General features: G+C 40.8%; 1 protein-coding gene across 2 annotated transcripts in view; it reads left to right on the top strand.

Annotated features, from left to right (window-relative positions):
• Window positions 1–25,915, top strand: part of GALK2 (galactokinase 2) — a 172,852-nt gene that overhangs the window by 101,620 nt on the left and 45,317 nt on the right. For both annotated transcript variants that reach the window (XM_006831671.1, XM_006831670.1), the window contains exons 7-8: window positions 1,846–1,998; window positions 19,700–19,910. In XM_006831671.1, coding sequence (XP_006831734.1) covers window positions 1,846–1,998; window positions 19,700–19,910 — 364 coding nt within the window. The remainder of the gene's footprint in view (window positions 1–1,845; window positions 1,999–19,699; window positions 19,911–25,915) is intronic.

The raw sequence follows: 25,915 nt of genomic DNA, 5'->3' as shown, positions 1-25,915 counted from the left end.
CGGGAGAAAGATGAGGCTTTCTGCTCCCGTAAAGATTTACAGCCTCGGAAACCCTGTACAGGGTCGCTATGGGTCGGAACCGACTCGATGGTACTTAACAGCAACAGCAACAGCATATATATATATATATATACATACGTGTGTGTGTATGTATACACACATGCCTATATATACATGTTTGTTAGGTGCCATTGAGTTGATTCTGACTCCTAGTGACCCTGTGCACAATAGAATGAAACATTGTCTGGTCCTGTGCCATCCTGAAAATCATTGTTAAAGCTTAAGCCCATTGCTGCTGCCACAGTGCCAGTCTGTCTTGTTGGGGAGTCTTCCTTTTCCGCTGACCCTCCACTTTACCTAGCATAATGCCCTTCAACTGGTCCTTCCTGATAACATGTCCAAAGTATGAGAGATGAACTCTCACCCTCCTGGCTTCCAAGGATCACTCTGGCTGTATTTATTTCAACAAAGATTTGTTTGTTCTTCTAACAGTCCATGGTACTTTTAATATTCTCTCTCTCTCTCTCTCTCTCACACACACACACACACATATATATATAGCTCTGATAGAGTAATTACGAATTGAACTGCGAACCGCATGGTCAACAGTTTGAACTACCAGCTGTTCTGTGGGTTAATGCGATGAACTGCAAAGTTGGTTTGAACCACGAGGCCAGTGGTTCAAGCTTACCAGTTGCTCTTCGGATATCCTATACAGGGCCACTGTAGGTCAGAACAAACTGGACAGCACTTAACAACAACAGTATATATACATATGTGTATTTATCCTATTGGTTCTATTTCTCTGGAGAACAATGAGTGACACAATATCCCACAATAGTTTTCATCCTTGGACTTGTATGTGCTCTTCTCTATTCCTGACACTTGAAAAAAAAAAAACCATAAACTTTTTGCCCTTCTCTCTTTTGTCCTTTTGGACTCAGTTTATATCTCTCTTTTTCAAAGAAGTTTGTTGTTGTTAAGTGCCGTTGAGTTGGTTCAGACCCATAGCTTTCCTGTACAGGGTTTTCGAGGCTGTAAATCTTTACGGGAGCAGAATGCCTCATCTTTCTCTAGCGGAGCAGCTGGTAGTTTTGAACTGCTGGCCTTAAGCCTGATTCGTAACCACTATGCTACCAGAGCTCCTTTCAAAGAAGTTTATGCTAGGCTATATTTGATTAAGTGCTTCAACTATATGTTCTTATATAACACCCTGTGCTTTACTATCATTGTAACACTTACAATCTACAGATTTTTTTTTTTTTTTTTTTTAAATCTATCTACTGGACTGGTGTGGCATTATAGGATAAGCATTCAACACTGTAAAGTCAGCTTGTACCACCAGGCCGGTGGTTCAAAATCACCAGTCGCTTCTTGGAAACCCTATACAGGGTTGCTATGGATCAGAACTGACTTGATGACACTTAACAACAACAATTTGTATATTTACACAAATAATGCCCATGTTATACGCTTTTGCCAACCAGGCCCTCCCCTGAAAGTATTTTTATAAGCACTCTATGCTAATTTTTTCACAGGCTACTTTAAACATTTATCATAGAGTGCTAATGAAAATATCTTTGAAGGAGGGTGCAGTTCGGAAAACAAAATAGTGTTTATGTTATTTGCATAGAAATATAGTACTAGATTCGAGGCTTTATGAGGGCAGGGACAGTGTCTACTTGGTAAGTGTTGTATCCTCAGTGTCTGGGAGTCAATAAATAGTATTTGAATGAATGAATGAGTGCGTTTTTTAAGAGGACTTTGTTAAATAAGTGCATAGATATTTTATCTTTTTCTGAATTCTAATAGATTGTAACTCACATGTCATTCTTTGTCCAATAGGCCAAGTTGATCGAATTTAGTCCTCTGAGGGCAACTGATGTGAAGCTTCCAAGTGGAGCAGTGTTTGTGATTGCCAATAGTTGTGTGGAAATGAATAAGGCAGCAACTTCACATTTCAATATCAGGGTGATGGAGTGTCGGCTGGCTGCCAAGGTATGAACATGGAGAAGTAGTAAAACTTGAAGAAGGACTCCTTCTTGTCCTTACTCTGTGTTCCCTATTACTTTGTTTCTTTCTCCAAATTTTAGGTCAATATTCTGAGACTAGTATCTTTTTTTTTTTTTTTTAAGGTTTTTATTGTGGATTGAGTGAAAGTTTTCAGGGCACATCATCGGTTTCACATTCAAACATTCATATACCTTGTTTCATTACATTGATTATAATCCCCTCCACATGCCATCAGTTAACAGAGTTTCTCTCTATCCTCTTTAGCTTTTTGGATTGGGTGTGGGGGGAAACTTTGCCTTTTTGGAATTTACAGTCTCGGCTTTTAGGGAAGGTTTTTACATTTATCTGTGGGTATCCAGGGCTCATGTATGGAATTACTAACCAGCATAACTGAATAATCAGATGAGGGACATTTTGCTATGTCTGCTAGGTGGCTAAAGTCTGATCCTCAGAGCCTATGGTTTGGTCGGTCAGCAATGCTTGGGCCCAGACTAGTATCATTTTAACTGAAGGTCGTTGGGTACAGAGCCTTCCTGTTCCATATTCAGAAGATAGACCAATAAGAATGACTTCTTAATGCTACCTATTTGCAAACTCTCTGAAGTACACAGTTGAGTCCTGCAGTGTGGTGGTTGGACGAGAGGACAGCTTATATCTGTGAAACAAAGGCTGTGGAAAGGGTCTGGGCAGAGAAAGATAGAAGTAGGGTGGGAACTCACCATACCTGGTCTTTGTTTCTTAACAAACGTGATGGCAGCATCCTCCTCCAGATCTTCAGGTACACCATTGTTGGTACTCAGCATCACTGATCACTCCGAAAATACAGGCGTACTGTCACCCCTGCCCGCAGAAAACATCTTCATATTTATTAGGGAAAGAGAAACCAGAAGGGAGTCTTGACTGTTCTCTTTTTCACAGTTTAGAAGATCTTGTCAGTCAAACCTTGCATCTATTTAAGAAATATTCATTAGGTAGTTGTTGTATGTCTGACAACATACAGATATTCAAAAGGGTATAGGTTGTAGTAGTAGAAAGTTGTTGTTGTTGTTTTTTGTTAAGTGCCATCAAGTCAATTCCAACCCATAATGACCCTGTATAAGGTTTCCAAGGAGCAGCTGGTGAGCTTGAGCCACCGACCTTGCAGTTCAAACGGTTTTGCAGTCGGGCGCATTAACACACAGTGCCACACCAGGACTCCAGTAGAAAGTTAGGAGTTAAGGGATATGAAATATGAAATAGTTAAAGAACGTGTGACCAGGGGGCTTTAAAAAGTAATGTAAAAAAAGAAGTTAAATGTTATGGAGGACTTACCATGGCACCTAGTATAACTAGAAAATTTGGGAGAACTGAAGCTTGGGGCTGAGGAAAGGATTTGGGGTTAGGAGCCTCACTATTCCTTTGACCTTCTCCCAGTGGAGCTTATAAATATCACCTAAGATTCTTGATCACCAACCTTTACCAAGTCCTAGACACCTGGTGTGGCACTGTGGGATAATACATTGGATCGCAAGGTCGATTTAAACTGCAGTGGCTCAAATTCACCAGCTGGTCCTTGGAACCCTTATACAGTGTTACTATGAGTTGGAACTGACTCGACAACGCTTAACAACAACAGAACAGCCTGAAATCTGTCCCCCGCTCCTCCCGGTGACAGTTTTATACTTTCTTTTTTCCCTTAACCAAGTCAACATGACTAACTTTCAAAAGTGATGTTATCTTGTATTGCGTGTTGGAAACAGACACTACCACACAGGCTCTGGCTTCCTGCATCGAAGTCTACGTATCTCCTCCCATCCGTGCATCCTCCACATCTGCCTACATCTGTATCTGTATCCACCTCTGCAGATCTTCCCTCATATGTGCATCTCCCATCTCTGCACATCTCCTGTCAGAGGCCAACCCTTCCATTTGTGGCTGCAGGAAAGTTACTCCTTATCTTAGCACTTTTCTCTCCTATCTCTTCACTGTGTCCTTTCTGTTAGATGCACACATTCTAGTATTTTGCATTTAAAAAAACCCCCCAAACTTCCCTAGACAGTAAATCTTTCCAAGTACTATTGCATTTCTATTTTTCTCATTTTCTGCATGCTTAAACTTCTCAAAAGTTTGCTCTCTATATACTGTCTTTACTCCTTTACTTCCTGTTCATTCCTTACCCGACTCAACTCTTAACTTGTGCCCTCTCCATAATATTGAATTGGCTCTTTCTTAGACCACCAAAGGTTTTCTTGTTGTGAATTCAGTGGACATTTTTTAGTCTTTATCTTATTCCTCATCTTTATCTCCTTATTTTTCAACAAATTTAATCAGTCTCTTCTTTTTTGAACCATTTTCTTTCTTTGATTTCTATTTTGGTTCACTTTCTGTCTCCCCCACCTCCCTATTTTCTAGACATTCTTTGTTTTTCGGTTGGTATGGAGGGAGGTGGAAGGGGTGGAATTCATTCTCCTCCCCTAGACCCTTAAATGTTGAAGTCACTTAAACCCTTGTACTTGACCTTCTTTTCTTGCTTTGTTCTCTATCCTCATATCTTCTCACGGTTTTAGCTCCCCTATGCTGATGAATTTCTAATCAACTTCTTAGCTAAGCTCCCACCGTGTATATCCAGCTTCTTACTGAAACTCTTTGAGTGAATCGTAGGCCTTCAAACTAAGCGTTCTGAAATGGATCCAGTCTTCCTCTCACAAACCTTTTATTTTTCCATTGTTCGTGATGTTGTTTATCAACGACTGTATTCAGTTTTCTTCATTCCAAATCCACACATGTCTTTCTGCCCAACATTCTTTAGAGAGTAAGAATCCTGGTTTAGAAATTTAAGTCTGACAGATAATTTGCCTGCCTAGCACCTTTTAAAAGCTTCCTATTTCACTAGAATAGGATGACAGTCCTCTGTCACTGTTGAGGAAACTCCATAAGACCTGGTGCCTGGGCACATCATTTTCTTCATCTTAGCTCTCTCTGCCCTCATGTGGAGTCCCTGGGTGGTAAAACCATTAAACACTTGACTCTGGTAATGTAGTGGTTACGAATTGGGCTTCGAACTGCAAGGTCAGCAGTTCGAAACTACCAGTGGCTCCACGGGAGAAAGATGAGGCTTTTTGCTCCTATAAAGATTTACAGCCTCATGAACCTTGTGCAAGGTTTCTATGAGTCATAACTGACTCCACGGCACATAACAACAACAACAACAACAAGAACTCACTGACAGGTTTGGACTCACCCAGAGGGGCCTTGGGAGGCAGAACCTGATTAATTGCTTCTGAAAGGTCATAGCTTTGAACACTCTTCAGAGCAGCTCCACTCTGCACAGATGGGGTTGCCATGAGTTGACTTGTCTCGATGGCTAGTAAAAACAAGAATGACAACTCCCATTGTACGTTAGCCATGGTGTTCCTTCACATCTCAGGGGCTTCACATGTGCTGTTTCTTCTGCCCAGTCATTCTTTCCCTAGCCTTCTTTGAAATCTCAGCATAAGTGTTCCTCAGAGACACCTTCCTTCTATAAAAATGGCGTGGGGAGGAAGCAGCTGACCCCCTGTGATTTCGTAAGGTGGAAGCAGAAGCAAACTCACTATCAGCCCACAGCTGACTCCTATGACGCAAAGGTCAGATGTGCCTATATCCTTCAACATTTTTGTCTTTTCTTTTTTGACCACTTGTGACACCAACCATTCTCCCACAGCACTTTACAGTCTCTGCTGGGTTCTATGATCTGTTGCAGTAACCACACAGAACTCACAGATAATGCTCAAGATATTATAGGGTTCATTAGGAGAGCTACTAGGTTACAATTCAGGATCAGAAATGCTGAGGTTGCAGTTCTTCAGACAGGATAACCTTACCCATAGGTTCGCCTCTCTCTGGTCCTCAGTTTCCCAGCGATGCAGCCCTTTGGCCTCTGTCTAGCCTGGACAAGTGTTACAGAGCTCTTGTAGTGCGGCTGGTGAATGTCAGTAAAGCCTCAGCTTAAAGGTTCTCAGTTCTAGTGTTGTGGTATACAAACCTAGCTTCCCAGATAAATGCCTATAAAGCACCTATATTAGGCTGGGTCCTCTAGAGAAAGAAAACCAGTGAAGCTTATAAATGTATATATGCAAATAGATTTATTTCAAGAAAATGGTTCACATATGCTGGCAAGTTCCAAGTCCATGGATTGGATGTCAGGTTGGAGGCTTCTCCTGACTCAGGTAACCGTCGGGGCTGATGATCAAAGATGTCAGTTCAGATATCAGGTTGTTGGCTATAGAGGCAAATGAATCCAAGGTCAGCAGGTAAGATGGCAGGCTGCTGACAACTCCCAGGATTAGCAGGTAATATAGTAGTCTGTGGCTCAAGTCCCAAAAACCATAGGTCAGATGTTGAGATGGATGCAGGTTCCACATCCAGCAAAAAGCAAACAAGATTTGCCAGAGCATCCACATATATTAGAAGCAGAGCAGGCCCTCAAGGAAATGCCCTTTTAATTGATTTGCTACTCATAGCAGATCTTGTCATGGAGGCAATTACATTTTATTAGATCTCATCATGTGGGATGGCTACCTTTAAACTGCCAAACCACAGAGAATCCTGGCCCAGCCAAGCTGGCACACAGCATAACCTTAATTTCATAGCATCCCACTCTACAAGCTGTTCGTCTGCCCAAAGGCACTCAGTTTTCTCACTCTGTGGCTTGGAAGGCTTACTGCTGTGTCCTGTGCTCTAGGGTCTAATGCTCATACTGCTGCAGCTTCTCTGTCTCTTCTGTGGTGTCTCAGCTCTCCATCTCCTGAATCAGGGAGGCTTGGCACAGGGATCTTGGGGTCCAAAGGATGCATTCCACTCTGGACTCTTCTTTCTTGATGGTAGTGAGAACCCTCCCATTCCACTTCTGAGATGACTCATTTTAAACCTGATAGGATGGCAAAACTGATCAATCCTCATGTTGTAACTCCATAGACTTTATTTGCATGGTCCCACTCCACGTAGGTGCAATGTGCCTTATTTACATTATTGGCAAGGTATCCAATTCCATTGTTGTTGTTGTTATTGTTAAGTGCCGTGAAATCAGTTCTGACTCATAGCAATGCTATATAGGGTTTCCAAGGAGTGACTGGTGAGTTTGAACCACCAACCTTTTGGTTCAAACCGACCTTGCATTCCAGTGCTTTATCCCACAGTGCCACACTAGAATTCCAGTTCTATCAGTGGGTCACAAAAACCCCTCACATTTTCATAGTCCTACCCAGTCATTTGATAGAATTAACAAGGACTATAGCTGCTATCCAAATTCACCAACTGCTCCTTGGAAACCCTATACAAGATTGTAATGAGTTGGAACTGACTCCACAGCACTTAACAACAACAATAGCTGTTGTAGGATAAGCACTTGACTGGTAAACCCAAGGTCAGTGGTTCAAACCTACTAGCTGCTCCTTGGAAACCTTACACAGAGTCACTATTGGTTGGACCCAACTTGACAGCACTTAACAACACAACGTAACTAAAACAGCCGTGCCAACTAAGCCATCACACCACACCTTTTTTGAACTTTTTACCTCAGAGGAAAATACTTATACTTTCACATTTCACAGTTATAGTCCATGGACTTCTTAGTCATGGTGTTTATCACAAATAGTTCTTTAATCTCTCTTTCCCTTTCCAGATCAGAGTTCACCTGTAAGCCAAGACTATCTTGTTGACTTTATATCCCTAAAGTCTGGGATAGTGCTTAGTGTGAAGTAAATATGAGGGGTTTCCAAAAACACATGGGAAAATTCCATTATCTTTTAATTCTATTTCCCACAAAGAGTTTGAAGCTCCCGCATACAAGATAGACATTTGTTGAATAAGTGAATGTTGATTCCCTATGTTACCTGCCCTGTCTTATTTATTTGGTTTGACTTCATATTTTTTCACAAATACTGAATGTATGGCCAGCACTGAACTAGGTATGGAGGAGCTGTATTAGGTATAATTATTTGGGTGACTGACTCATAACTTCTCTCCTTACTCACAACCTGTTGTGTAGTGAAGCTGGGGAGCACAGAGATGTATAGAACTAGAAAAAAATAACTTGCTTTTCTTCTGAAAAATTTGTGGTTCCGTGTTTTTTTGAGAATCATGATTTAAATGTTTCAAATTTGGATTTTATTCCTTAAGATGATGTCTAAAAATTCTGCAAAGAAGTATTTTGATGTTTCTCCCTCCTTAATATTTGATCCTCTTGATGCTAACATTCTCTTCATATTTAACTTTTTAAGGTCTGATCAGTGTATATGTGCAGAAGAAATACTTAAGTAAATTTTCAATGTTGTTGTTGTTAAGTGCCGTGGAGTTGCTTCTGACGCATGTTGACCTTGTATAGGTTTCCAAGGTTTTAAATCTTTGTGGGAGCAGAAAGCCTCATTTTTCTCCAGTGGAGCAGTGAATGGGCTCTAACCACCAACCTTGTAGTTCTTGATGCAGTGCTTATCCTACGGAGTCACCACACTCTCAATATTTTAATATCAAGGTTTAAATGAACTTTTTTCCCCCTTAGGAGACAGTCCTTTTATCATGAAATGGAACAAATTGGTTTATTTGTTTGAGGGCTCATTTTTGTTGACTTTTTATCTGAGGCTGATGAGTAAGTATTGCCTTCCTGAGGAGACCTTGAGTATACACAGGATTGTATTCAAAGTTTCATCATGAGAGTAAGTATCCTCAGCTAGATCTTTAGGTGAACAAAAGCAAGTGTGAAAGATTCAAAATGTGTTCGTGTTGTGACTACTCTCTTCCAAAATACAAGAGGGAAATGAGGGATAAAATTGTGTCAACCTCAGTAGTGAAAGTTGTTGGATAAGAGACTGTTATTTAAGAGTTTACTAGAAAAACGGCATCTCTAGAAAGCAGTAGTAGCTGCAGCTCTGGATGTATCGCAGAACCTGCTCCTGTTGAGAATGCCTTCTGAGTTTAACTGTATAAAACTCCATACACATTTTAGAGGTACTTTGGTCAGTAAAATTGACATCTGAAATTGACGTCTTTTTGTCATACACTCCTTCACAACTGTTTTAGATAAAATACATTGTTTCAAATACTATGGATATTTTTTTTTCTCTCTTTTTAAATATGGAAAGTGAAAAAATTTTTATCAAGATGGAGAATTTGATTATTTCCTGAATTGTATTGCTGAATATCACTTGAATCCAAGGTTCTGTATGAAAGAGAAATAAAGATAAAATTGCTGATAGGTGCTCCACACATAGCTAGATCTTGATGTGAGGGAAATGCTTGTCCCTAGGAATGTAGTCTGGCACTCTGCTAAGGATATTTCCCTTCTTCCATTTTCTGCAATATGTAAAAGAAAATACTTCTTGTTTAGAAATGGTTTCATTAAATCAGAAAATAAACTCCCATGTGACAGGATAAAGAAACAGCACAACCTGGACAAAGTTTCCTTTTTAGACAATAAAAATGTCTAATCAGAATAGTTTGGGAAATGAGACTGATTTCAAGTGAATACTGTGTAGACCACATTCCTCATAGCAAAGGTGTGATTAATAACTGACTTATTTTTCTCCTCTCTTGTCCTTCCTAGCTCTTTTTAAAAAAATGAGTATGCTCTGTATTTACTTACACAGGGAAGTAGACATAGAGCATACTCATAATGATAATTTTTTCCATAAATCTTTAGTTTCTTCTGTTCTCAAGTTTTCCTTTTTCTTCTTTCTCTCTTTTGTTTTCTCTTTCTATCAGCTTTATTTACTGTTTCAGGGAAGCTGGCAAAAGGTTAATAATGCAGATTCATTAAAGTCAGAGTCTTATAGTGCTATTGGAACTAAAATTCAAAATATTTCAAAGCAAACTCAATAGAAATTTATAATTGTTACTTGCATAAATGATACTTTCAAGTTCAGCACATTTTTATGTTCTGAAATTAACAACGTGGCCAGGGATCTTTAATGGGCACAACATTTTTCATATTTTATACATTTTTCCCTTTACAGTTTTATTCCTTCTCCTCCCTCTGCTCTCTACTCTAAAGAAAAAAAGAAAAAAATAGTGGCTTGAACATTTCCAGAAATGTTTTAAGTCTATAAAAGAGAATATTCCTTAATTATGTTGTGGGATTAAGTGTGTGTTGCCGGTAATAAGTATTGTTGGGAAGTCAAGAAGAGAAAGGAAATATGCTGGTCTTTTTTGTACACCCTGAACTCCCTCTGGCAGCATGTGAAGCAGTGAAGGAGAGAGTTTCATGCGCTCTGTGACACTAAAAGGAGATGTGCAGTGTGACTCTTCCTAGGGCCTGTTTGGTTAAGAGCCATCACTCAGCCAGTTTTTCAGCTCTTGCCACTTAGTGGTCAGTATGGAATCTGTTCTCTGTCTGGTGGTAGAATGGGAGGAGAAGTTGGAATAATATTCTCAGGGTATTGGCAGTTTCTTTGAATTTGAGTGGAGAAAAACCAAATACCCAAGAATGTGGCCAATTTCACTCAGCCTGTTGATTCAGGAGAGTGAACTGCCGAGACTCTAGTATGGAGTAATCAGAGAATGGTGAGCATCCAGTTGACTGAGAGCAGAGCTGTTGGGGAACAATGGGCGCTGCGTTTACTAGACCCAGACCTAGGCTAAGATCACTCAGGCTTAGTCCTGGACACAGTGGGTACCATTCATTTTGTTAGGATGGTATTTTAGAGGTACTGATTTGGCAATGGGAGCTTATGCCTTAGATTGTCAGTGAGGATCGGATAAGAAAGAAGGCTCTGATAAGAAAGAAGCCATGCCCAGATCTAGTGAAGGGTTGTGTATAAGGCTCTCTATGATTAAGTTCCTGTCTTCCTTTAGGAATAAATGTTAGTACTTTTGGGACGTTTTCCCTGACAACCCCCTTCCACCACATTCTGTATTTTTCCATTATAGCAGTTTATCACAATTGTATAAAGTGCTTCATTGTGCAATTATTACGTAACATTTGACTCCCCTGCGACAGGATTCCTTTTCACTGTTATCTGCCTATGGTCTGGAAAGTGGTAGGTACAATTCAAAACACTCAATGCATGCAGATGTGCATGAGTGAAGCAAACACATTGAGTAGATGATGGCTGAGGTAGGATGGAAGGTGACTGGAAATTCTTGTGGACTTTTCTTATAGTTGTTTAGAAATTTAAGCCTAGAAGCTTATCTCCTGGCTAGGGATATAGCCCTCAGATGTCTTTGTTTTGAGAGAACAATTGAAGCCAAGAGCTAAGTTCAAGTTGCTGAGGGAAAGAATGTGGCAAGAGAAATTAGAAAGCCAGTGGTTGAGCTTTGGACCTGGCTTCAATTAAATAATTAAAGGAACAAAAAGAGTCATGGGGAATAAGGTCTAGAGAGATGGGAGAGAAACAATAAAACTTCAGTGCTAGAGAAGCCAATACAAGAGGGAATTTGACCAAGGTAGGCAGTGAAGAGTGTCAAAAACCACCGAATCCTTAAAGGCTCTAAGGAATTGGATTGAGGATTGAGAAAAAACCCAAAAGAGTGGTTTTTAGAGATAAGGAGTTTTAGGAGGCCACATTCAGTCATTACATGGAACACAGGAGGTGCTGTAGGATAAGCACTGGACTGCTAACCACAAGGTTGGCAGTTCAAATCCACCAGCCATGACATGGGAGAAAGATGACGCTTTCTGTAAAGATTTAAAGCCTTTAAAACTCTATTCATAAGTCAGAACCGAATCAAGGGCACCTAACAACAGGGACCTGGAGGCCTTGAGTATGGGCTCCTGATTCCAATTGTTGAACAGTAAAAAGGATAAAAAAGTGAAGAGCAGTAGCTTTGGGAATTAGGAATTTTAAGACAGACAGAAAACCTATGAATATATTTGAAGGCATAGGAGAAGGCATTAGATGAGAGAGAAAAAGCTAGGCAGGCAGGGTAATGTAGAGAGGGGAGTAAAGTGAACTTGGGCTAGATAATCTTCTCTGTGGTTTTATTGTTATCTTATTTAATCTTCACAATGTAGTTGTTAAGTGCCATCGAGTCAGTTCTGACTCATAGTGACCCCGTATAGGGTTTTGAGGGGCGATTGGTAGGTTTGAACAGCTGACCTTGCAGTCCACGGTATTATCATGTGAAATAGTCCCTAAGTGCCCCATTTTATTTAATGGAAATTTGTGACTTGTTTTCAAGTAAATGTCTGTTTAACTGCGTAGCCAATTCTCTTCCTATTGTACCACTGAGGAGACAGACATAAATGGGATCCATCCCGAGCACAATGTGTGGGTTGACTTAGAAGTAAGAGACTGAGCTCAGAGGCCAGAGAGGATTGTAGTAGGGCCCTTCTGCAGTTGTGCAAGTTTCTCCAGAATTATTCTGTGGTCTGAAAACTAATATGGAGAACACAGCCAGTGGGGATGACTCAAGACTAGGGAAAGCCAATGTGGTCAAAGTGTTGGTGATGGTTTTGAGTGATGGTTATCGAGCAGTGCAGAATGCTGGAGATGGGCTCTAGTGTAATTGACAGAAGGTGCACTGTATGATAAGCACTTGACTGCTAACCACAAGGTCTGCAGTTCAAACCCAGCAGATGCTCTTTGGAAGCTCTATATAGGGCCGCTATGAGTTGGAACCAACTTGATGGCACTTAACAACAACAAAGGGTAAGATAAGTAAAATAAAAAAAAAAAAAAAAAAGAAGAAGTACCAGTTATAGAAAGAGCTATGCCATGATGATCCCATTTACATCAAATTATATGCATGTGGGTATGCATGAAAGAATGTATGGAAACCTAGTTATCAAAATGAGGTATAGTAGTATCTTTACTGCAAACACTAGTCTGATGCACTGTTAGAAAACAAAATAAAAGATTTTACAGAAGAAATAAGTGCATTTTTGAAATTTGGAAGACTGTGGCATCTTTTGAGGAAAGGTACAAGGGTCCACCCTTGTAGGAGAAACAGCTGTTTTTTATGTGGTAAAGTAAAAAGAGAGAAACAGTTTCACATCCAGATAGGGAAGGGAGAACAATTTATAGGGAGTTGCTAAATCATTCATTTTCTTAACTACAATTCTTAGTACAGCTGATTCCTTATTTCATGATACAGTTTGACTAAGAATATTTCTAAAGCACACTATGTAAACATGTGGGAGGGTCTTGTGACTTCCAGTTGAAGTCTATGAAATATAAAACTGATTTGTTTGGTTTAGAAGATTTGCTGAGGAGGTTGAATCAACTCTAATCTGAAGGCTCTGCCTGTAACACACTGCTTACATGTCTAAAGCTGGGGTGAGGAACATTTTTTCTGCCAAAATTTATAATATCATTTGCAGGCCATACAAAATTATTAACTTAAAATTAGCCTGCTGTATTTGATCAAACATTGAATTTACTCATAACAACAGTGTGGTGCTGCGGGTTAATGGCTGGACTGCAAAGTCAGTTTGAGCTGCAAGTTCAACTGTTCAAGCTCACCAGCCACTCCTCAGAAACCCTATACAGGGTCACTATGACTTGGAACCAACTCAGCGGCACTTACCAACAGTGTGATAGCTGGAACTGATGTTGCTTTGGCCAGGCCAGACCAAATGGTTTTGAGGGTTGGACTTTCCTCACTTCTGGTCTTAGGAGAAGTGATTTTTTAAATCTTCTTTGGACATTCTGATTCTTCACTGTTGTTAACATTTTGACAAGGGAAGAAAAAGAAAACATAGTAATACTTGATAAGGGGGAAAAAGAAAGCATAGTAACACTTTGACAAAGAAAAGGTTGAATGGCTTTCTTTAGAAAGGTAGAAATATAAATCTTAAAAATGAAGTTTTAATTCAGGTTGAAGTTACCCTACTCAGATATACTGTTGTTTTTAAGTGCTGTTGAGTCAGTTTCAACTCATAGCGACCCTGTAGAGGATTTCTGAGGCTTTTAAAGCTTCACAAGAACAGAAAGCCTCATCTTTCTGCTATGGAGTTGCTGATGGGCTCAGACTGTGGACCTTGTGGTTTGAAGTCCATTGCTTATCATATGGAGCCACTGCACTCCATTCAGCTACACTGGTGATGCTTTTGTGCGGTGAAATCAGTCCTGACTCAGAGAGACCCTTTATAGGGTTTCTAAGGGTATGACGTCCGATGAATCTTGGTTGAAAGCAGAGAATATCAGGAAGATGTTTACCTGTGCTTTATTGACTACGCAAAGGCTTTCGATTGTGAGGATCATGACAAGCTATGGACAATATTGTGAAGTATGAATATTCCAGAAGACTTAATTGTGCTCCTGAGGAATACGTACATGGACCAAGAGGCAGTTGTTTGAACAGAACATGGGAACACTGAATGGTTTAAAATTAACAAAGATGTGCGACAGGATTGTATTCTTTCACCATACTTATTCAACCTGTATGCTGAGCAAATCATCCGAGAAGCTGGGTTATATGAAGAAAAACGTGACGTCAGGATTGGAGGAAGACTCATTAACAACATGCGATATGCAGATGATACAACATTGCTTGCTGAAAGTAAAGAGGATTTAAAATATTTACTGTTGAAGATCAAAGAGCACAGCCTTCGGTATGGATTACATCTCAATGTAAAGAAAACAGAAATCCTCATCACTGGACCAATAAACAGCATTCTTATCAATGGAGAAAAGATTGAAGTTGTCAAGGACTTCATTCTTCTTGGATCAACTGTCAACACTCATGGAAGCAGCAGTCAAGAAATCAAACAGCATATTGCATTAGGCCAATCTGCTGTGTGAGACCTTTTTAAAGTGTTGAAGAGCAAAGATGTCAGATTGAGGACTAAGGTGCACCTGACCCAAGCCATGGTATTTTCAATAACCTCATATGTATGTGAAAGCTGGACAGTGAATAAGGAAGACTGCAGAAGAACTGATGCTTTTGAGTTGTGGTGTTAGAGGAGAATATTGAAAGTGCCATGGGCTGCCAAAAGAGCCAACAGATCTGTGTTGGAAGAAGTGCAGCCAGAGTGCTCCTTGGAGGCCAGGATGGCCAAACTTCGTCTCATATACTTCAGACATCAGGAGGGAGCAGTCAATGGAGAGACATATGTTTAGTAAGGTGGAGGGTCAGGGAAAAAGAGGAAGACCCCCCAACGAGATGGACTGGCTAAATGACAGCATCGATGGACTCAAGCGCGGCAACAATAGTGATGTTGGCCCAGGATCGGGCAGTGTTTTGTTCTGCTGTGCCAACTCAGTGGCACCTAACAACAACAACAAAGCTGTAAACCTTTATAGGAGCAGAAGCCTCATCTTTCTCCCAAGGAGTGGCTGGTAGATTTGAACTGCTGACCTTGAGGTTAGCAGTCCAACTCATAACCCCCTACACTATCCATTGTTGTTTTTGTTATGTTCTGTTGAAATGGATTCCGACCCATAGCGACCCTATATAGGGTTTCCGAGGAGTGGCTGGTGAGCTTGAACTGCTGACCTTGTGGTTCAAGCCAGCTTTGCAGTCCAGCTCATTAACCCACAGTGCCACACCAATTCTCTACCCACACATAGCACCTTGATTTTTGTAAGGTTTACCACCACCATAGTTATCTCACTGGGGTAATTTCAGATGATTTTTCAATTTTTTTGTTTTTGTATTTTGAAATTTATGTACTGTTTGATGTTTTTACAATAAGCATGTGTTATATAACCAGGAAGGGTAAAACACAGCTCCTTTCATTGTGTGGAGAACAGTTTGTTGAACATATTCTTATTTTTAGAGGTGACTGAGAGAAAAGATAAGAAACTTTATCCTTTGTTGATATGGTGGGGAAATTTGGTGCTTGTGCTATTGATTTGTTACTATTATGAGATTCAGTGCAGAAGACTAAGGTAAGGTAGATGGATTCTGACAGGCAAACACTGATATTAAGGAGGCAGGCAAATGGTGTTGGGCTTCTTCCTCCCCTCACCATTATCTTAGTACTGTACAGGAGACTCCGGGTATCACATGGGGACTTCTCCTGACTGCAATAGAGAGTTTATAGCCTGCATCTGGGGCAGCCTGGAGGTTCTGGGAAGTTTAGACTCTTGGGCGAAGCCCTTGTCCACTCTTGTGCTCTGGGTCCGATTCATTGTCCTGGCTAGCTTTCTTGTTCCTTCGGTGGGACACACTTGAGGTTTTTACCATGTAGCTCCCAGAGGTCCCAGCAGGGCCAGCCTCACTTGCCCCCATGAATGCATCTTGTATTAACTTACTTCTTTCCCTGTTTTATTTTCCACTCCTCTGCCAGTGCTTCTTGGGATCACCCACACAAATATACTGTTGTTGTTGTTAAGTGCTGTCTAGACAGCTTGCCTTCAAATTCTTATCTCAAGATCTGTTTCTGGGAGACAGCAACCTAAGACAGGATATTAGCCGTATTTTCAGTACCTCTTTCCATGACTCTGGACGAATATTTTGTTGCCTGCTTTCCAGTCTGGCACCTCCCATCACAGGTGGTGTGAGATTATGAGTTGTTGCTGTTGTTAAGTGCCATCGAGTCATTTTCTACCCATAACGACCCTGCATGGGTTTTCGAGGAGCGCCTATTATTGAGTTTGAACTGCTTACCTTGTGGTTCAAACCGACCTTGTGGTCCAGTGCTACAGCGCCATAGTGTGCCATGGAGTCGGTTCTGACTCATAGCGACCCTTCATAGGGTTTCCGAGGCTGTACATCTTTACGGGAGCAGAACGCCTCATCTCTCTCCTGCAGAACAGCTGGTAGTTTCGAACTGCTGACTGTGAGATTAGCAGCCTGATTCATAACCACTATGCTACCAAAGCACCACAGAGTAGTCAGTCAATATTTGCAATAATGAAAAGAAAATGGCAAATGTTGACAAAGAACTGCTCTATCTTATTTTCCCGTCCTGCTTCTGAATAAGGAACTTGTGACAAAATGACCTAGCCTACCCCTGACTCATAGGCCCACTTCACAAATGGGAAGTAGGCCAGCCACTATGGTCACAAGTAGTAAATTCCCTCATGACTTTCTTTGTTTGAGCAACAGTGATTTTACCACCCACTTCCCTCATCTGCAAGTCATCTTTCCATTTCCTGAGCTAAATTTCAAAGAGCTTCAGTGGCTTTACTCCCACAATGGGGTGCACTATTCACTGCTTATGGGCATGTGGTAGATTTCATCCTTAATTGAAATGTACACCAAATTGGCTGTGTGGCCCCTCCAGGTAAGGGCTGAGTGAACTGCAAGTTGGCTATTGCCAGAGTGAACACCAACCTCAGTACGTTAATGCCTCTGGCTGCAGAAGAAAATCACACAGGGAGGCTGCCTTTTGAAAATGGAACCTTGTAGGTTGAAGGCATTCCTAGACTTTCTACCCCACTTTGCTGGTTCAGTTACTTGGGATCAAGGCCCTGTGGTAATGTAACTTCTACCAGTGAGGTTGACTATAGATGGAACTTGGAAATCTTTGTTGACTGAAACTTTTGTAGGAAGAAACCACTCTCTTCCCTTGAGGCAATTCTCTGATGTTTTTCCTGTCTGCCCCTCCTCACTCCTCAAGGAGCCAATCTACAAGGTTTTAAAAAATGTATGTCCAACACAAATCTTCACCTCTGTTTCTAAGACTTGAAGGGTTTGGCTCTACTATGAGCAGCATGGCGTATAGCAGCCATAATCCATTAAGGTTGTGGCCTTGTGGATGCAAGAGAGATAGTCATCACACAAGACTTGGTTCAATTTTCAATTCTGTGTCTTACTAGTTGGATGACTTTGGACTTATCCCTTACTTTCATCTCTTAAGTGTGAGTAATAATACCTATCTCTCAAGATTGTTGCAGGTTAAAAGAAATAAAAAGTATGTCTAAAATCATACAGTGCTGTATTTGTTAGCTTCATTGCTTATTTCAGTTGGATTGTGTAAGCTTCAGTGTAAGCCATCCTTGTCACAAGCTCTTTTCCACTCTGTTTACATTGGAATGTGGAACGTGAATGAATGAATTGAAAGAAAGCTCCATAGGTGGACTCAAGTCTGTGAACTCTGCAACCTTAATAAACTCCAGGTGTATCTTCGTGGTGCAGTGGTTAAGTGCTCAACTTTTAACTGAAAGTCAGCAGTTTGAACCCACCAGCACTCTGTGGGGGAAAGATGTGGCAGTTTGCTTCTGTAAAGATTGTTGTTGTTGTTGATAAGTGCTGTGAAGTTGGTTCCGACCCATAATGATCCTGTATAGGGTTTCTGAAGAGTGGCTGGTGAGCTTGAACTGCTGACTTTGTGGTTCAAATCGACTTTGCAGACCATCACGTTAACCCACATTACCACACCAGGACTTCCCCATAAAGATTGTTGTTGTTAAGTGCCGTCGAGTCGATCCCGACCCATAGCGACCCTGTATAGGGTTTCCGAGGAGCGGCTGGTGAGCTTGAACTGCTGGCCTTGGAAATCTCATGGGGTAGTTTACTCTGTCTTAGCAAGTTGCTATAAGTAGGAATTGACTTGATGGCAGTATATATATATTAAATGCTAAACAAACAAGGTTAGCAGATAGGTCTTACTTAGCTCATTGCCTTGCTTTAAAAAATGGCACCATGTTCAGTGAAAGAATTCAACAGAAAAAAAGGAATTCTATTGTCTTTTTTCCCAGTTTTGTCTTAAAATCATTAACTCCTTTTGTATGTATAAGCCAGGATTTTAGAAAGAGGATTAATGGATATAAGAACTTCTGTTATTAACATTCTTCAGAAGTAAGGGGCCCTAACCAAAGGACAATGGTCTTTTGGTAAACCCTGCTTCCTGGAGAAAAGAAAATCAAATCAGCAGCATAATAGAAGAGTAAATCAGATGCACATTTCCTTGAAGACTAATTTCCCCTGTTCTTGCTTGCCTCATTTTTCTGTTTGTGTTGTCCGCACCTGCTGTCTTAACACCCAGGGAATGAATTTTATAGACCTGGGAGTGAGAGCAGTCGTCATTGTTTAGGTTGTCACCTGTTCTGCAGGGCTCAGTCAGCAGTTTAGGGAGAATGAGGGAAACAATTCTGGGTTTGGGTTCCATGAGTGTACCTGGTTACAAAGGTTTAGGTCAAACTCTCCGTCAGATTGAGGGGGTGCCTCAGGATGCGATTGGAAACCAAACTCTTCTTGAGGATGGAGAAACGTACAGCTCTCCTACTACCATTACCTAGTGAAATGGTTTTTCATAAGGTCACCAATGCGGTTTTCATTTAAAATCTGGGACTTTACTCCGAACGCCCAGATACTTAAATTCATTAGCCATTTTCAAAGAGGCATGTAGTAAACAGGAAGTGCTCTAATGAGAGCGGGCATACCGTGTCCACCTCAGGACTCAGGTCACATGAGATTTGAGTCGTTTTCTGTGGTGGACTTTATAGAAAGGGGTGTAGTAGGGATGGACTGAATAGGGATAAAAGAAGGGAGTTATTCAGAGAAATAGCCCTGAGGGAGAGTGGTGACAGGCAAAAAAAAAAAAAAAAAAATCAGTGGAGGATTAGGTTTTTAAAAAATTTTTTATTGGTAGGACAAATACTTAACTACATAGCCCACGAGTGTCACATAAGCATGCTTAATTCCAAACATCTGAACCCAGTGTACATTTTCCAAGCAATGGTGGGAAATTTGGATAGGTTGAATGGAAAAACAAAAGGAAAACAACAACACAAAATACCAACCCAAAAACTAAAAACAGAGTATGGTTGAATTTGGCTAATTCAAATAGTACATATCAACTTCTGAAATGAACACTGACCATTATCTTGGTTTGAACTTACAGCTCCTGGCTAAGTATAAAAGCCTACCATGGGACGAAGTGCTGCGGCTGGAGGAGGTTCAAGCCAAACTAGGGGTCACTCTAGAAGAAATGTTGTTGATCGCAGAGGATGCCCTTCACCCTGAACCGTATAGCCCCAAGGAGATCTGTAGGTGTCTGGGAATTAGTCTGGAGGAGCTCCGAACCCAAATCCTGAGTCCGAATACTCAAGATGGTGAGTGTGCTTGAGAACAGAAGGGGAAAACTGACAGTTTTCCCTCTCCACACGCTGGGAAAGTCAGTCAACATTGCACTTTCTGATTCATCTTTCTGATTTTAAAATATGTATGTATGTTTTAGCAAACTCACTGATGTAGATCCTTGATTTAATACATTTATTCATTCATTCAACAAACATTTCCTGGTCTGCTGTATACCAAGTATTTTGGCTAGGCAAAGGTGATTAGCTTCAAGAAACTCAATTCAATAAGCTTCTCTCTTTTACAGTTTTTTATTTTCACCTACCCTTCCCCCTCCCCTTTCTTATTGTAGTGCTTGTATGAAAAGGTCCTGGTGTGGCGCTGTTGGTTAATGCGCCAGACTGCAAAGCCATTTGGACTGCAAGGTCGGCGATTCAAGCTCACCAGCCACTCATCAGAATCCCTATACAGGGTCACTATGGGTCAGAACTGACTTGATGGCACTTAATAGCAACAACAACAAAGTTAGAGCAGTGTTTTATAACTGCTGTGTAACAATGCACTGGAGCATCAGGAAGTCTCCACTGCTTAGGCTGAAAAACGTGGCCCACTTTTTCACGTGGGAGCTTGCTCTGGTGACCATCTTGCTATAGTGATAACATAAGAACCCTATTGAAGTCCAGGTAAGGGTTTGAGCACAGAATGGAAGTTTGAGGTGGTTTTGGAAAGTAAAGCTTGTCTGTTTGTGGGGATGATGACACCTAGCTAGCATCCAGTAGCCCTTTAGGGCTAGATGAGGGTTGGAACTTGGCCTGAGGATCAGCTACAGTTACATCAAACTCACATGTCCTGTCGACTTCATTGCAGTCAGTTCTACAACTGGCCATTGAGTGACTACAATAGGTTTACCTGCAAAGTAATGTCTTAAAGGCTGCAATTACTGACAACGTTCGGATAAGGTCATATAATCATTTGAGGGCAAAGTCTGAGTTTGAGTTTTCAGTGTTACTAGATCCAATTTAATTTGATGAAATTTCAGTGTTACTAGATCCAATTTAATTTGATGAAAATTTATTGAATTTCTAGAACTGGGATGAGCAAGCTATGACCTACAGGTCAAATGTGACCTTCCACCTACAATCTGGCTCTATTTTTCCCTGCCAGTAAAATAGTTTTATTGGACCACACTCATGTATTGGCTATGGTTGGTTGGGGGCTACAGACTAGAGCAGTTGCAGCAGAAATTGTATGGCTTGTAAAGCCTGCAATATGTATTGACTTCTCTAGACTGGACATTGTGCTGGATACTGTAATGGAAAGGGAAGTAGGACACTGTTGTTGTTGTTGTTGTTAAGTGCCATCGAGTCGGGTCCGACCCATAGCGACCCTGTACAGGGTTTCCGAGGGTGTAAATCCTTACGGGAGTAGAAAGCCTCATCTTTCTCCCGCGGAGCGACTGGTAGTTTCGAACCGCTGACCTTAAGGTTCGCAGCCCGATTCGTAACCACTACGCAAACACTGTATAGTAATGTAAAGTCTCATGGGGAAGAATGCCACATAACAATCACAATCTAAAATATCTGCTGTGATAAAGATACTTATAAAGTATACTTATAAAGATACTTATAAAGTCTGACAGCGTGGAGGAGAGTTACTAAATATCTGGAGAAGGTGCCTTGAATTTGAGCTGCGTCTTGAATCAAAAGGGCTGAGAGGGATAAGAGGCAATTCCAGGTAGAGTGTAGCACCTCTGAAGACACAGAGATATGGAAGATTGTGGAGTATGGATAAGATGTGCAAAGAGACATTGTTTGCAGTGTGAGCTAGACAACTAAAAGACTGACAAAAGGGATGCCAATGAGAAAGTATTGCTCTATTCGAGTCCTGGTGTGGCACTGTGGGTTAATGTGCCAGACTGCAAAGCCATTTGAACTGCAAGGTCAGCAGTTCAAGCTCACCACCTGCTCCCTGAAAACCCTATACAGGGTCACTATGGGTCAGAATCGACTCGAATGCACTTCACAACAACAACTCCATATAGCAAGAGTCAAAACCAGAGGATTCCTAGTGGATATAACCCAATGGAGAGATTCTCAAGACTTTGTAAAAGGTCATTCAGTTGTAATTGATTTTTGTGTTTAGGATGGAAGGCAAAAATAAAAACCAAGAAAGGAAAAGAGAAGGCAAGGAAGGTTGAAGTGTGGGAATGTTAGGGAATCATGGGAAATGGTTTTTAGGGCAAGAGGATAAGTTCATTTATATATGTTTTGTTGTTAGGTGCTGTTAAGTTGGTTCCAACTAATAGCGTCCCTATTATGCACAACAGAAAGAAAAACTGCCCTGTTGTGTGCCATCCTCACAATTGTTGTTACATTTGAGCCCTTTGTTTTTGCCATTGTGCCAGTCCATCTCTTTGGGGGGGGGGTCTTTCTACTTTTTTGTTCACTCTCCACTTTACCTAGCATGATGTCTTTCCCCAGGGTCTGATCCTGCCTGACAATAGGTCTGAAGTACAATAGACAAGTCTCACCATCCTGGCTTCTAAGAAGCATTCTGCTGTAGTTCTCCCAACACAGAGTTGTTTGTTCTTCTGACAGTCCCTGGTACTTTTAATATTCTTCTCCGATACTGTAATTCAAATGCATCAGTTCTTCCGTGGTCTTCCTTATTCACTGTCCAACTTTCACATGCATACGAGGTTATTGTGAAAATACCATGGCTTGGGTCAGGCACATCTTAGTCCTCAATGTGACATCTTTGCTCTTGAACTCTTTAAAGAGGTCTTGTGCAGTGGATTTGCCTAATGCAACATGTAGTTTGATTTCTTGATTGCTATTTCCATCAGTGTTGATAGTGCGTCCAAGCAAAATAATTCTCTGACAACTCCAGTCTTTTCTCCATTTATCATGATGTTATTTATTGGATGAGTTGTGAGGACTTTTGTTTTCTTTACATCGAGGTGCATTCTATACTGCAGGCTGTAATCTTAATCTTCATCAATAAGTATTTTAAGTCCTCTTCACTTCCAGTAAACCAGGTTGCATCATCTGCATATGATCTGTTAATGAATCTTTCTCTAATCCTAATGCCATGTTCTTCTTCATATAATCTAGTTTCTCAGATTATTTGCTCAGTATACAGATTGACTAGAAAGAATACAACCCTGGCACACGTCTGTCCTGATTTTAAACTATTGAGTATCCTATTATTCTGTTCTAACAACTGCCTCTTTGTCTCTGTACAGACTCCTCATGAGTACAATTAAGTGTTCTGGAATGAATACCCATTCTTCACAATATTATCCATAGTTTGTCCTGATCTATACAATTAAAGCCTTTGGTTACTCAACAAAGCACAAGTAAACAGCTTTCTGGTCTTCTCTGCTTTCAACCAAGATCCATTTGAGATCAACAATGGTATCACTCATTCCACATCCTTTTCTGAATCCGACTTGGGTTTCTGGCACTTCCCTGTTGATGTACTCTTATGACTGCTTTTGAATTACCTTCAGGAAAATTTTACTTGCCTTTGATATCCTTGAATTGTATGTTGATTTCCACATTCCATTGGATCACCTCTCTTTAGAATGGCCACAAATATGGACCTCTTCCAGCAGGTTGGCCAGTTAGCTGTCTTCCAAACTTCTTGGCTTAGATAAGTGAGTGCCTCCAGTGCTGCATCAGTTTGTTAGAAGATTTCAATTTGTTATCTGTCACTTCCTGGAGTTTTGTTTTTTGCCAAGGCCTTCAGTGAAGCTTGGGCTTTTTCCTTCCATACTATTGGTTCTTGATCATATGCTGTATCTTAAAAAGGTTGAACATTGATCATTTCTTTTAGATACAGTGACCGTGTATTCCTTTTATCTTCTTTTGATGTTTTCTGTATCAGTCAATTTTTAAAAAATGTTTTATTGTGAATCATGTGATAGTTTACATGGGAGAACATTCACTTTACATCCATCCTATCATATATCATTACATTGCCATAGTTACAATCCCCTCCATACATCATCAAACAACCTGCAAGCCTTTCCCCCTGGTCGTCAGCACACAGCCCCTCTCCCTCTCTGGGTCTAGAGTCCCCAGCCATTACCTCTCTCCATGTCATCATCTGTGCCTCCATCTCTGGTGTCACTACTACTCAGGGTAGGGTCCTGCATTCTTCTCTTCTCCCTTGATGGTCCCAGGGCCCTCTGGCTCCTGGACTGCAAAGTCAACAACTCCCCTCATTTTGCTACAAATGTCTACCTTTATATTCCCAACCCTCAAAGTCAGTCCTCATAGCAATCATTCACTATTGTGCTACATGAGAGCCATCCCAATCTCCTTTCATCAGCCCAGCCCAGACAGATTGGATACTACTCTGTGGAGATTCTTACGCCCTCTAGATCTAGTCTCCCTCTTGAAAACTTGTAAGCCAGTCACTTCTTGCCTTTGTAGCCTCTCATTTTGGGTAGCCAATGTCCAAGTTGCCCATCCCTGTCTACCCTGTGTATCAAGGGGGTGGGAATGATCCTTGCTGTAAAGATTTGTTTCCTGTTTTGAGCTACTGCATCCATAGGTGTAGGTCAAGTTCATCAAATTGTATCAGATTATTCTTTTTTTTCCTCTTCTTTGTTCTTCTAGTTGAAGTCTGATCATCCAGCCATTGAAGCCAGGTCAAGTGGGTATTATCTGCAAGTTTGAGTGTTCTTGTGCACATGCCCTCACTTCTTATCTGCTGGACGCTTCACTCTCCACTCTAGTTCTCTGTGGCTATGTCACTGACTCTGGGTCTAGGAGTCCCCAGGTCTTGCCACACTGCTGGCCAACCAGGTTTCCACTCAGGTTCACAGGAGTCTATTGAACGTGGTAGGGCATCACTCAATATTTTGCCCATTGTTGTTGTTAAGTGCCATCTTGGAGTCAGTTCTGACATATAGCGACCCTGTATAGGGTTTCTAAGGAGTGGCTGGTGTGTTTGAATCCTTCAATTTTGCAGTTCAAGGCTTGAATTTTTCCTTCAGTTGTTTCAGCTTGCAATATGCTGAGCTTTTTCGTCCCTTTTCATTTTCTAATTCCAGGTCTGTTTGCATTGCAATATTTGACTTTGTCTTCTCCAGCTGCCCTTTGAAATTCTCTGTTCATCTCTTTTACCACCTCATTTCTTCCATTTACTTTTGTTTCTGTATGTTCCAATGTAAATTTCAGAGTACCTTCTGACATCTATTTTTGTGTTTTCTTTCTTTCCTGTCTTTTTAATGACATTTTGTTGTTTTCCTCTATGATATTCTTAATGTCATCCCACAATTCTCCTGGTCTGTGGTCATTAGTGACTACAGTATTAAATCTGTTCCTGAAATGGTCTTTAAATTCAGGAGGGGATATACTCAAGGTCATATTTTAGTTCTATTGGACTTGTTTTAATTTTCTTCAGTTTGAGCCTGAATTTGCCTAGGAGCAAGTGATGACCTATATCACAGTTGGCTCCTGGCCATTTTTTGACTGATGGTATTGAAGTTTTCCACCATCTCTTCCCAAGGATATATTCAATTTGATTCCTGTGTATTCCATCTGGTGAGGTCAGTGTGTATACTCTCCTTTTATGTTGTTGAAAAGAAATTTTTGCAATGAGTAAGCTGTGGTCTTGCAAAATTCGATCATGTGGCCTCCATCATCATTTCTATCACTAAGGCCATATTTTCCAACTGCTGAACCTTCCTCTTTCTTTCCAACCTTTGCATTGTAATCACCAATAATTGTCAATGCATCTTATTTGCATGTTTGGTTAATTTCAGACTGATGAAGTTGTTAAAATTCTTCAGTTTCATCATCACTTTTAGGTGGATATTATCCTGTCACAGACAGCATTGTACTTCACGTTAGATCTTGAAATGTTGTCTTTGATAATGAATGTGATGGTCTTCTTTTTCAATTTATTGTTTCTAGTATAGCAACCCATAAGATTGGTTCAAAATGGCCTATACCAGTACATTCAACACACTAATGCCTAGGCTATTAACCTTTATGTGTTCTATTTCATTTTGGTAAGTTTCATTTTT

Source organism: Chrysochloris asiatica, unplaced genomic scaffold (assembly GCF_000296735.1).
Source record: "Chrysochloris asiatica unplaced genomic scaffold, ChrAsi1.0 scaffold00004, whole genome shotgun sequence".
NCBI classification, from domain to species: domain Eukaryota; kingdom Metazoa; phylum Chordata; class Mammalia; order Afrosoricida; family Chrysochloridae; genus Chrysochloris; species Chrysochloris asiatica.
Note: the sequence above shows the minus strand (reverse complement) of the source record. Positions and strands in the feature narration are given on the sequence as shown.